Source organism: Alexandromys fortis, unplaced genomic scaffold (genome assembly GCF_014885135.2).
Source record: "Alexandromys fortis isolate MF-2015 unplaced genomic scaffold, M_Fortis_MF-2015_v1.1 scaffold_10, whole genome shotgun sequence".
NCBI lineage: Eukaryota > Metazoa > Chordata > Mammalia > Rodentia > Cricetidae > Alexandromys > Alexandromys fortis.
This window is the reverse complement of record NW_026067895.1, coordinates 9519817-9532267: the sequence shown is the minus strand read 5'-3', so window position 1 is coordinate 9532267 and position 12451 is coordinate 9519817. Positions and strand designations below refer to the sequence as shown.

The 12451-nt window shown below is 45.2% G+C and overlaps 1 protein-coding gene across 1 annotated transcript; it reads left to right on the top strand.

Annotated features, from left to right (window-relative positions):
- The first annotated feature begins 9971 nt into the window (after positions 1-9971).
- On the top strand, positions 9972-11361 carry LOC126511725 (pleiotropic regulator 1-like). Its single transcript, XM_050159098.1, has one exon. The coding sequence runs from the start codon at positions 10066-10068 to the stop codon at positions 11260-11262; it is 1197 nt and encodes a 398-aa protein (XP_050015055.1). The 5' UTR covers positions 9972-10065; the 3' UTR covers positions 11263-11361.
- The last annotated feature ends 1090 nt before the right edge of the window (positions 11362-12451 follow it).

Sequence of the window (12451 nt, the reverse complement as noted above, 5' to 3'; positions counted from 1 at the left end):
AATACATACATACATACATACATACATACATACATATATACATACATAAATAAATAAAATAGAATTGCAGCAGATGGAAATATCGAACAACTCCCCCTGAGGGGAATTCTAGCAATATGCTAGTTAGCTCACATGCTTCAAATATAGCAACAACTTCAAAGGCTTGGGCTATATTTGCTGGAGACCTGTTGCTGGAGACACTATGCTTTAGATAAGAACACAGAGACCCCGCTAGAGCTGAACTGGAAGTTCCTTGTTGGCAATCGTCCATAATGCTGGAAAGTACTATGTGGGCTGCCGGGAGGAAAGTCATCAACAGCCTTTCTCAGCTGTGGACCCTGCAGCTGCAGTTCTGACCCTCCCGACAAGAGAAGCCCATTGGTTCGATAGTGGGAAGAATGTTTGGGGGTTAAGTCACCACTACCCCGTTGGATGTGAGGTCTGCTCTGTGTGAGGAGTTACACTGCTGGCTCTGTAAGCCTGGTGGAAGCCTGCGAGTGGGAGGAGGGTACCAGCGATGGATTGCTACATGGGAATGTAGCCGAACTGCCTCCTAAACACACGGGCTTACGCCTGTAGACAGAGCTGCTATCGGCCTTGACCAGGGAAGCATCTTCAACCTGCAGAGAGCAATGGTCAATGCAGACACGCACAATTAGTCCAAGTGCTGAGAACAGGTGACATTGAGCGCCCTGCCCTAAACAAGACATCTGTGTCACCCCTCCAGGGTTGGGGGATGTGACAGAAGAGGGAGAGGAAAGACGGTGAGAGCCAGAGTATGGAGAACAGTGCCGTGAAACATTGTCTTTCTGGGTGCGGCACGCTGTCGTAATCATGAACACACAGCAACTACCGCTAAGGGCACAAGGCCTGCAACCCCATAAAATGACATGGGGGTAAAGGGGAGGACTGGTTGGAAATGAGAAAGACATTTGCAAGGGTGGGAGGTAGGTGAGAGAGGGCACTGGGGTTGCACATGTTCTGCACATGTATGTATTTGTCAGAAGTAAAAGATGTGGGTGACAAGTTGTCCTAGTAGAAGAGGCTGAGGAAGCAGGGCCGCTAAGTAGAAATGCAGGGGTCCAGTGCAAGGACAGCGTGGAAAGACTGGTACAACTTGGATGCGTCCAGTGGTGGACTCATATCACCGTTAGGTCCCTGGATGTGGTCACTGCGCTGTGTCTTTGTTCTATGGGGACAGTGGCTGTGCTTGGGTCCGCGTGTCTGCAGTTTACCTCCAGTTGCTTCGAGCAATAGTGAAACTGCTAATTATCTACACATATGTACATAAATAAACACGTTAAAATGTGATAATTGATAAGTATACACAAAATGCCTGTGTATACTGGGTTTTATATATATATACATGTACTATATGTACATATATTAAAAATAAAAAGGGAAGGCGCAGCTGTCCAACCTACACACAAGCGGAGGAGTGTCTAAACACTGAAGATCTAGCCATTGTTCCTTTCTTAAGGTCAGATATCGTAATATTATCTTTTCTAGTCTCTAAATCCCATCTTGATGAAATGTCAAAATAGGAAACAGGCGAAGGCCTAACCCCCTGCTCTGACAGGCTCCTAGGAATGTATGGTATTTGCTGTAAGTCCCAAACTCACAATGTTTGGAGAGGGATTCGTGTCTTTTAAATCCAGGTACCTAAGCAGAGAGCTGCCTGCAAGGCACTTCTGTCCCCTTGCCACGTCACGGCGGGCAGCGTCCATGGCCAGCTGTCCTGCATCTGGAGCTTCCCTGTCTACAGCTTCCTACCTGGCTGGTCCAATGCCTCTGCTTAAACACACTGGTGGTTAGAACTAGCCAGCCAGCTGATCCAGCTCTGAGGAGTGGAAGCAACATGAGAGCCTTGTCTCATCAGACCAGGCATCAGAAGGAAATATGTTTCCTTTTCTCCAGGCATCTAGTACATTTTTGAAGAAAAATGTCAAAGCAAGCCAAGGGCGGTGGCATGTGTCTGTAGTTACAGATAACCAGATACGTTAACTGCCTTTTTTATTTAACGTATGTACATATAATTATTATATGTATAATCCAGAAACTCACAAGGAGATTAATACCTATATACTTTTGTGTAGACTTATTAACAGATAAGGTAGGGGATCACCAATGCACAGCAGTCTAGGCTAGCCAGGACGACAAAGCACACACACACAAACACACACACACACACACACAACCAAAACAAAATTAACTTTAATTAAGTGTGGTAAGCAAAACATTTCATGCCTTCAGCAGAGTGTCTGCGTATAGCATCATTTAGAAGTCATATTTACATTTGAAGGGCCCTGCGTTTATCTCCTCCTGAGATATGCCCATTTGATAGCTATACATTTAAAATTGAAGCTCTAAGGCACACACATTAGGCATCTGTGTGTGCAAAGGCTTTGCTTATGTGTACCTAGACAGTATCAAAAGATAAATGTTGCAATGGCATTTCATTTGTATTTTAATAAATAAAGCTTGCCTGAAGATCAGAAAAGTAAAGCTGCCACACTGACTAGCCTTACGGACCAGGCAGCAATGACACACACCTTTAATCCCAGTAGCCACACTAGCTTGCCATGGAAACCAGGAAGTAGTGGTGCATGCCCTTAATCCCAGCCCTAGAGAGGATTATAAAACGGGAGGAGACAGCTCTCAGTCTCAGTCTCATTCTGAGGTTTCCTGGAGGTAGGATCACCATTTTCAGACTGAGGTTGAGGTAAGAGCCAGCGGCTGGCTGCTTTCCTTTTCTGGTCTTCAGGCTGAACCTACTATCTGTCTCTGAGTTTTTATTAATCAAGCTACAAAATGCCAAGGGTATTTCTACAGACTGGGACTAGGTAAGGGGTCCATCAAACAGGCATCTGCTTCTCACCTTAAAAAGTTTGTCAATGTTTGAATCCTTTTTAGAAAACACTAATACTTAAAATATTTCTCTACCAGTCCTGGTGGCCCATACCTGTAATCCCAGAGGCGCTCCTGTCTCCTTGCCATGTCACAGTAGGCAGCTTCCTGTGAATGCACCGGCTGTTCCTGTTTTTGGGAGGCAAGAGCCACTTAGTCCTGCGCACTGAGAGGGCTAAGGCAGGTGAATCTCTGAGTTTGAGACAGCCTGGTCTGCACAGAGCATCCCAGGCTAGTCGGAGCTATATAATGAAGACACTGCCTCAAAACAGTTAAGCAAAAGAGAGAAGTCCTATATACTGAATTGAATCTGAGTGGCTGCTCTGTGGGCAGCCTAATATAAGCCTGTTCCTTGTCCTCAAGAAGTCACTATCCCGTACCAGCCCTTCAGTTCCTAATGTATTTCTCCCAGCTAAATATTTCCACCTTCCTTCAACTGTGTCTTAGTTGGCAGCGTGTCAAAGACTCATACAGAGAAATAAAAAGGAAAGGCGCAGCTATCCAACCTATGCACAAGCAGAAGAGTGTCTAAACACTGAGACCTGTTCGTCGTTCCTTTCTTACGGTCAGATATTGCAAGGCTATCTTTTCTAGTCTCCAAATCCTATTGTGACAAAATGTCAAATAGGAAATCGCTGAAGGCCTAACCTCCTGCTGTTGGCACCCCACTACTCTCCATGGAGACTGAGTGGGTCTGAGGCCGACAGAAAGCAACAGTGGCAACCAGTTGTGTGTTGAATGGTTGTAAAACCACAGTTGCTCGGGTTCTTGCAGTGCCTTGCCCAGCATTTGGGGGTGCCCTACTGAAGGACCCTGTCAGGAATGGCAAAGGCGGACCAGCAGGCTGTCCGCTGGGTCCTGGGTGAGCTCTCACAGCACTTGACACATCTGACTGACGAGTCAGTGGTCACCCAGGGCAAGAATGACACGGCTGTCACGTGATATCTTAACTGGGAAAAACCTGTGCTGTGGCTTGAAGATTCTAGTTCCCTCTCTATAGCTAAGGTGACAGCTTCTCTTCAGTTACCCATCAGGTCATTTGTCCTTGTGTACTTAACTGGCCCTCTCTCCTCTTAAGTGTACTGCCACTAAGATGACACAGAGTATCGTTATGTTTAGTAGTACATTTTCATTGCTGTCACGGAGACCTTACAGTAGCAGTGTGAAGGAGGAGAGGTTGGATTGGACTCCGAGTTTAAAGGGGACAGTCACTCATTGTGGGCAAAGCATGGGCACTGGAAAGACTTGACCTGTGGCAGTGGGGACTTGTGGCTAGGCTCCTTCCTATCTTAGCAGACCAGGAAGTGGAGAGCTTGGGCCTGAAACATTGCTGGCCTGTAACCCTCAAGACCCACCCTTCCTGGCTGTGTCAGCCAGCTCTGCTCCACCCCAAAGGATCTAACCCTCCTAAAGCAGCACTCCGGGCGGGGGTCTAGGGGCTTCGTACCCAGAAGCCTGTGGTGGACATTTACCATTGAAACTATAAACCTGTTGGTAATGTCTTCTTCATACAGAGATATGGTCTTAGCATTCCAAAAAGAACATACTATAGCTTCACCAGAATCTAGGGCACTTCCGAGCATTTTGGAACCATAGAGGCCAACTTTCAGAAGGCAAGGCAGCTAGCTACTAAGGTGGCTTTTCCTCTCTGAAATCACCTAGCCATCTTTGAGACGATTCCCAGCCTCGCTCTGGAAAGCCAGGTATTTGATTCCTTGAGACAGCAGACGACTCCAGCTGTGCCCTGAGATTAAGAGAATAGTCGTGGTATATTTTCTCTTTTCCCTCCTATCAATAGGCATTTCTCTTGAAATTCCTGCCCCAGCTCTCCCACCCAGGACACTTCATTCTCCGGGACCTAAGAGAACTAAGGACGAGAGCTCTCTGGTGCATCAGTCACAGCCAAAGTGCTAACGAAGTGGTCAGAAACACTACCTCTGGCACTTGCCGGCTCTAGACCTTGAAACTATTTCTCTACTCTGGGCCCCAGTTTCCCTGTCTGTAAGAGGGGGCTTGACAGGAGTCTTCCCTAGGGATGCTAACAGCGTGTTTAAATGAGTTGAAAAGCAGCATCTTTGCTATTCAAACAATAAAAAGGCAACTTGACCCTGAAATGCATGAATGGGTGTTTTGCAGATGTGACCACTGAATGAGCCTCTATTAGGAAACACAAACAAAGAATAGAATTCTGTCATCTGAGGTATTCCACCCATCACCAATGACAGGCAACCAACCATCCCTTCTTAGATGCCTGTCCTGGACACCTGCCTTCCCTGTGTCTTCTTTGTCAACAGAGGCTAAAGTAGACACCCTGCGTTAGCACCAGGAAGCCAGGAGTGAGTCCAGTGGCTGCTCCTCTCAATGTTATTCGAAAACAGTGACCAAGGAGGAAATAATGACACCCTTGACTACCGCCACTCTTTCATTCCCATGGGGACGGGGATCCAAAGCGCTTCTCTGGGCATGCTACGGAAGAGCATTGCCCACAATTCCTTCTGCCAGTCATCAATCTCTTGTTTGATTTTTATTTTTCATGAAGCAGATTGAAAGCCTTGGGGAGCCAGAGATCTTTACTAGGCTGGATCTATAAACAAAATACAAATAAGAATCAAACAGAGTCTCTTTTTTAAATTCCGAGTTCTTCTCTCACTTTCTTTAGCTTTCCTTCTAGTCTAAATCAAATCCCTGGGAGTTTAACGACCTTCACCCAGGACTGTACAGGGCACACAGTCTGCTCTGGATATGGTGTTGATTCTGACAGAAGAAAAAAAATGACATTGGCTCTCTAATTACTTGTGGGGGATTCAAAAAAAAAAAAACACCTTTTAGCTGTGAGCATATTTGTCAGTCTTCTCAACACTGGTTGAAACCTGCCATTCAGTCTTTACACAGCCACCAGGAGCATTAATGGTGTTGATGCAAGGACTTCAAACACTCAACTGGGATTCTGATCAGATGCTTGAGGCTGCCAAGCAGGTGACATCAGTGTGTTATCTGAGTCATGTGCCACACAGTAGTCAATAGTGGTTGCTGTACAAAGACATCCAAAGTCAAATATTAAAAAAAAAAAAAAGGAAAGAGATTCTGGCAGAGTGGAAGAAACTGTATTGTTGTGTCGAGCTGATCTGTATTTGAATGGGCAGCCTCATACATGCTACTAAATCTCTTAAAGGCTTGATGTTATTCATCTGTAAAATAAAGGTTATAGCATGTGTCTCCTCCGGTCCTGCATATTTTAGAACGGTGAAAGTCATTACCAGCTATTAATTAATTAATTAGATCCAACCTCCCTGTAAGAATAGCTTGTTCACTTTCTCCTCCAGAGAGCAGCGTCTCCTGTTTATTCTTTCCTAAGGTTCTAGGTATCTAAGCATGTGCTGCAGTTAGGAAGATCGGAAGAAGCATGAAGACTGGGCAGTCAGGGAAGTCTACCAAGGCTCTACTGTGATGCCTTTGTTTTCATACTACCCTATGTTGAAAGCTTGTCACAGAGGCCTAGCCCAGCAGTGACTTCCTCATGACACTCAAAAATGGTAAGACATGTAGCAACATATACCCAGGATGTTCAGAAGCCAAAGATACATGAAGGAGAATGTCTGTTTATCTATCTATCTATCTATCTATCTATCTATCTATCTACCTACCTACCTACCTACCTACCTACCTATCTGAGCATCTTTTCACTAAAGCTAGCTACCAATTCCCAGGTGGAAGCACTGACATCCTTAAGCCAAGCCATCCCATAGCCTCAATATTAGAAAATCCAAGAATATTTTATTTGCCTTAAAATCTGATAAAACAACAACAACAACCATACTTTCAGGAAGAAAAGGTATAAAAACAAGAAAAACAGAACTCCCTTTTCTCTAAATTTGGCCATATTTTAATTCCTATTTTTGTCCTGACCACAGGGAATAAGGAATGTCCCCCCACTTCATGGTTCTTTTCATGATTTTTTTTCCATATTTCACATAGTCTAAAGTTTTACCTCTTTTTTTCCTTCAGCCAGAACATGGGCTGCATTTTTTTCTCTGCTTGAGGCTGGGGTAGAGTCCAGGAAAGAAGCAACAGTGAAGACGTATGCTGCTTTTTCTCATGCTGCGGCAACATGCCCGGCAGACACAACTCATCCGAACAGTCATTAGGGCTCACATGTCCATCGCCCATCACAGTGGGGATGGCCCCGAGGCTGGGGCATGAGGCATCTGCTTCTGACTTTAGGGCTGACCAGAAGCAGAGTCAGACCACAAGTCTCAAAATCCCACCCCAGTGACCCACTGCCGCCTGCCAGTCTCCACAGCTCTAAAACAGCATCCCCAGCAGGCAACCAGATGTTCAAACATGCAGGTCTGGGGGGTCATTTCAGAGTCAAATTGAAAAAGAATCCTTACCAAATACTGCTGCCAGATTCAGCAAATGAAAGCTGAGTTCAAAATAAAGTGAATACATGGCTAAGATACATATACTCCGTCCACATGGCCGTGATACGTAATTTATGGGACTTAAGCAAAAGGCTTTATCTGAAACTTCGGTTTCATTAAATATACAATATTTTTTAGCCTGTAACCCTCAGTCCGACACACAAGGTAAATGGCCCTGGGAGTGTATGATACAACACTCTCCTCCATAGTATTCAAAGCTGTGAGGCTGTGGAGGCATCTTTGATCAGGGACCAGTCTCTGATCTGCAAGTGCCAAGCTCAGCATCCCAGGGATGGGAGCATCTGTCAGTTCTCTCATCTTCCAGAAACCATCACCTCAGCATCTTCCTAAGAGACTGCAGGGGGGAGCAGAAGAAAAGCCTCTTTTCCCACGGGCCTCCAGAGAAGCCACAAGGCTCCTCGAGCTGGAATATCACCCAATCAAAGAGGAGGTGTCAAATAAGATGTAGGAATAATGAATCAAGAAAGCCCAGAGCCGTGTGTAACTTTTATTCATAAACAGAAGTTATTTGGGGAGCAATTTCTTCTTCTCCCACCATTTTAAATATGAAAACACAGAAAGTTCCCTTCTGGAATGACACAGGAGTGTGTATATCTCTGTGCATATATACATAGCATTCCTTGTGAGTGTGTCTACCCAGATGCTAATGTGCCAATCCAAGTGTCAGGTACACTTGCAAAGAGTACGCAAGTAACAAACGAGAGGTTCATTCACTAGTTAAGGGAGATCTGGAAACTGAAAGTTCTGGAATATCCTCATGTCGAGACTGAGCACTGGTGAGTTCAGCCATTAGGTCCATTAGCCATTGAGTCTGTTCCTGAGGCTGTGGGGAGTGTAGGAGATCCTGAGTGGATGTGTTATTGACAAGAGTGTAGCCATGTCAAGGACCCCAGTGCCTCAGACCCATGGACATGACAAAGCCTTTCCAGGTGAGATTCAGAGGGATGGCAACGCCCTCCTCTGGTCCAACTGTGAATGTCGATAATGTGTGCAGACATTGTCAAGCACAGCTTCCTCTTCAGGCATGCCTGCAGCCTGAGACTGCTCCCTACAGAGACCTCCTGCCCGGAGTAGCTACCCCTGCCTCCTCGTTCAGCTGTGGACCATAAAGCCACCCGTGTGTTCATCTGTGTACAACAAACCCACAGCTTTGATTCAGATATTTAAAATAAACATTGAATTTCTCAGTTGCTATTGGTTGTAGTGTGTGTCCATCAGAGTGCACGGCATACCCTGTCCCAGCTTTTCTGTACCTATGTCTGTGTGTCTGTCCTTCCTTCACTACCTCATCACTGCAGTCAGATCTCCGGGACCAAGTCACGAAGGACTTGGCAGAGCTCTCTGAGGATTTATTCCCTACCTTTACTTTTAACTCTACCGAAGAATGTCACTGTGGTGATGGCCCCATTAGAAGAAGAAAAGATTTTTCTCCTTGACAATAACAAGGAAAATGTGGCAAAGATTTTGAAAACAGTTTCCAACATCTTGAGGAATGGGGCACTATTAGACAAGAGGACAGCCACCAGGGTCACTACTTAAAGAGGACAATGCTTCAACTATACATCAGCTTTGAGTGTTTCTTTAAAATAAGACCCACCACATGACTTAGAGCAACTTTTATGCTCAATGGAGAACTTGCATACTAACACATGAATTTTCAATCTGGGTGGGGGGCAGGGTGGGGAAACTGAGCTGCTGAGCTGCCCGAAATTTAATTTTCATTACACAAAGGAATGAGAGCTCAAGTGAGGCATCAGCTGCTTTGTTGATACGAAGATGCCATTGACTGTAAAATGCGTCATTAATTTGTGTCCCACTAAGAAAGAAGCCTGGAATGCCTCCAGTTGTCTCGGCATTTGACTACATCCTAAGAATAAGACAGGCAGAGGCTGCCGAAGGATGAGAACTCTTGGAAGATAATCCCAAGACTTCGGCCTCCCCTTACCAGTAGAACTGCGCAGTGGACAGCAGATATCCTCAGAGGCAGCCTCCTGCCTATCGTAACTGAACTAAATGAGCCGACTTCTTTTCAAAGTACCAAGCTTGGAGCTGTTATACAGCAACAGCTGACACTTCCACAAATGTCCACATCCTTCCAGTAAATTCCTCTTCCTGGCCTGCAGGATGGCTCAGCAGGTAAAGGTACTTTCTGCCAAAACTAAGAGCCTGAGTTTAATGCCTGGAACCTACAAGGTGGAAAAAGGAGAATTGATTCCCACAAGTCATCCTCTGACCTCCAAGCAGACGCACAAACTCACACACAAATACATGAATTTATTAAAGTAAAGTCCCTTTCCTGCAAATTCTACAAACAAAGAACTCAAATCACACATCTCCTGCTTGTCCCCCACTCATTAACTAAAATATATTCACACCATGTGTCTTCTGTGATCTATTTTATTTTACTTTACAAATGAACTTGAGCATCTTCCCATAACAACAAACTAGACACAGTAAAGAAAGAAATCTCCCAAAATGATCCTTGAGCCTCTGGCCAAACGAGGCTTTTCTATGACATCATGGCCCCTGGCCAAATGTTATCCTCAAGTTGACCTTCCAAGATCTGTTCAGCAGTAAATGTCTCAGTACAAAGAGATTTTTCACAGGACAGAGCTGTGCCAATCAAGGACAAGATGTTGAATACCTGGTGACAGGTACCCATCCATACCCTCCAGGACCTGGTGTTGCCCTGACCGCCGACACCAAGGTCCAGAGAATGCCCAGTGAGTCAGCCGCACAGTCCTTAGCTGTGGCGCTGCCGAATCAGGCCAGAGCTGATGCAAATCGTACTGGACCTGCTGGGAGTGAGTACCGACACCCAGGAGCCTCTGACCGTTCCCAGCCCACAGCGATGAACTCTATGATCATGGAGGCCGGCAATACCAAGAACTCTGCATTAATGGCTAAAAAAGCCCCTACAATGCCCAAACCCCAGTGGCACCCACCGTGGAAACTCTATAGGGTTATCAATGGGCATCTTGGCTGGGTTCGGTGCATTGCTGTGGAACCTGGCAATCAGTGGTTCATTACTGGCTCTGCCGACAGAACTATCAAGATTTGGGACTTGGCTAGTGGCAAATTGAAGCTGTCCTTGACTGGGCACATCAGCACGGTGTGTGGTGTGATTATGAGCACGAGGAGCCCCTACTTGTTCTCTTGTGGAGAAGACAAGCAAGTGAAGTGCTGGGATCTTGAGTATAACAAGGTTATACGGCACTATCATGGCCGTCTAAGTGCAGTGTATGGTCTGGATTTGCATCCCACAATCGACGTCCTGGTGACTTGTAGTCGAGATTCAACCGCACGGATCTGGGACGTGAGGACTAAAGCCAGTGTGCACATGTTGTCTGGACACACAAATGCAGTTGCTACCGTGAGATGCCAGGCTGCAGAACCACAGATTATCACCGGGAGTCACGATACCACAATACGATTATGGGATCTGGTGGCTGGAAAGACAAGAGTGACATTGACGAATCATAAGAAATCTGTCAGGGCTGTGGTCTTACATCCACGACATTACACATTTGCATCTGGGTCTCCAGATAACATAAAACAGGGGAAGTTCCCTGATGGAGGCTTCATTCAGAATCTCTCTGGTCATAACGCCATCATCAACACGCTGGCAGTCAATGCCGACGGAGTACTTGTGTCTGGAGCTGACAATGGCACCATGCACCTTTGGGACTGGAGAACTGGCTACAATTTTCAGCGGGTCCATGCAGCCGTCCAGCCTGGGTCTTTGGACAGTGAGTCGGGAATATTTGCTTGTGCTTTTGATCAGTTGGAAAGCCGGTTGCTAACAGCAGAAGCCGACAAAACTATTAAAGTTTACAGAGAGGACGAGACTGTGACGGAAGAAACTCACCCAGTCAGCTGGAAACCAGAGATTATCAAGAGGAAGAGATTTTAGTGGGCACTGTCTTCATGGCTGTCCCTCTGTTCCTAGCTTGGCATTGATGCGGAAGTCACTGCTGCTTTGTACTTTACAATAAACTGCTCCCTGTGCCCATCAAAAAAAAATTCAGTTCCTCGGCTGTACATTCTAAGTGTTCAGTAACCACACATGGTGAGTGGCTACAGCAGGAACAGTGTAGCTATCGTGCGTGTTCAACATTCCGGAAAGTTCTACCAGACAGACCTCTCAGGAAAAGCTCACAACCTAAGAGGAACTTCTGTCTAAAGACTTCCAGAGTAGAAAATGTAAATGTAGAAGATTATCGTTATTAAATAATTTTGTATATAGATGAAATTTATACAGGAAAGATACAAAATAAAACCTAGAGTGTCTTTATAGTTTAAAGAAATGGTGTAAAAGTAGCTGTTTATGATGTGGAGTCCACCAACAAGAAAGAGGAGTTCAAGGTAAATTCTCAAATAAGTGAATCCAGAGCTACAAAAAGATTTGGCTTAAAATATATCATGTGGAATTCCAATTCCCTGTCATTCCAGAGTCACAATTGCAGAGACAATGGTTTATGTGGGAACAAAATGGGTGTTCTTATATTACATTACGATGTTCTCTTATAATAAAAGAGGGTAATAATTCTTAATAATAAAGTAAAGAAATAACATTAGGGGATAATAGGGTTTCTTGACATGAATTCCCCCATCCCTGTCTGAATTATGTTTGTCTTTAACTGTTCTGAAGTAGCTGCAGGATTTGGAAATTTGGAGTTGGGCAAAAAAGACATGGAAGCAGAAGGGGGACCTGGGAAGAAAGGGAGTTTCAGTGGGAGGGGAGGAAATAAGAGTGACTAATAGAAGAATATGATTGGAGTGCATTATATGTGCATGAACTATAGAAGAATAAATAATTTTTTAAAGATCAGAACTGAATTGATTAGACCATCGGTGTCCAGCTCTGACACTGACCATGGTGATACTTTGGATCAGCCTTGATCCCATCTGTGAAATGGGAGTATTGCTACCGCACTGCCAAGATAGTAAGAGCTATGAATGAGGACACGTGTTCTGTGTACTTTATGAAAAGGAAAAAGAGAGCCACTTCAGCCCTAATCCACTAGGAGCTGATTTTAGAATTGGTCCTTCCAACTCTCCAAGACTGTGCTTCTTAGCAGCTCAGAAAAACGGGTGTGGGA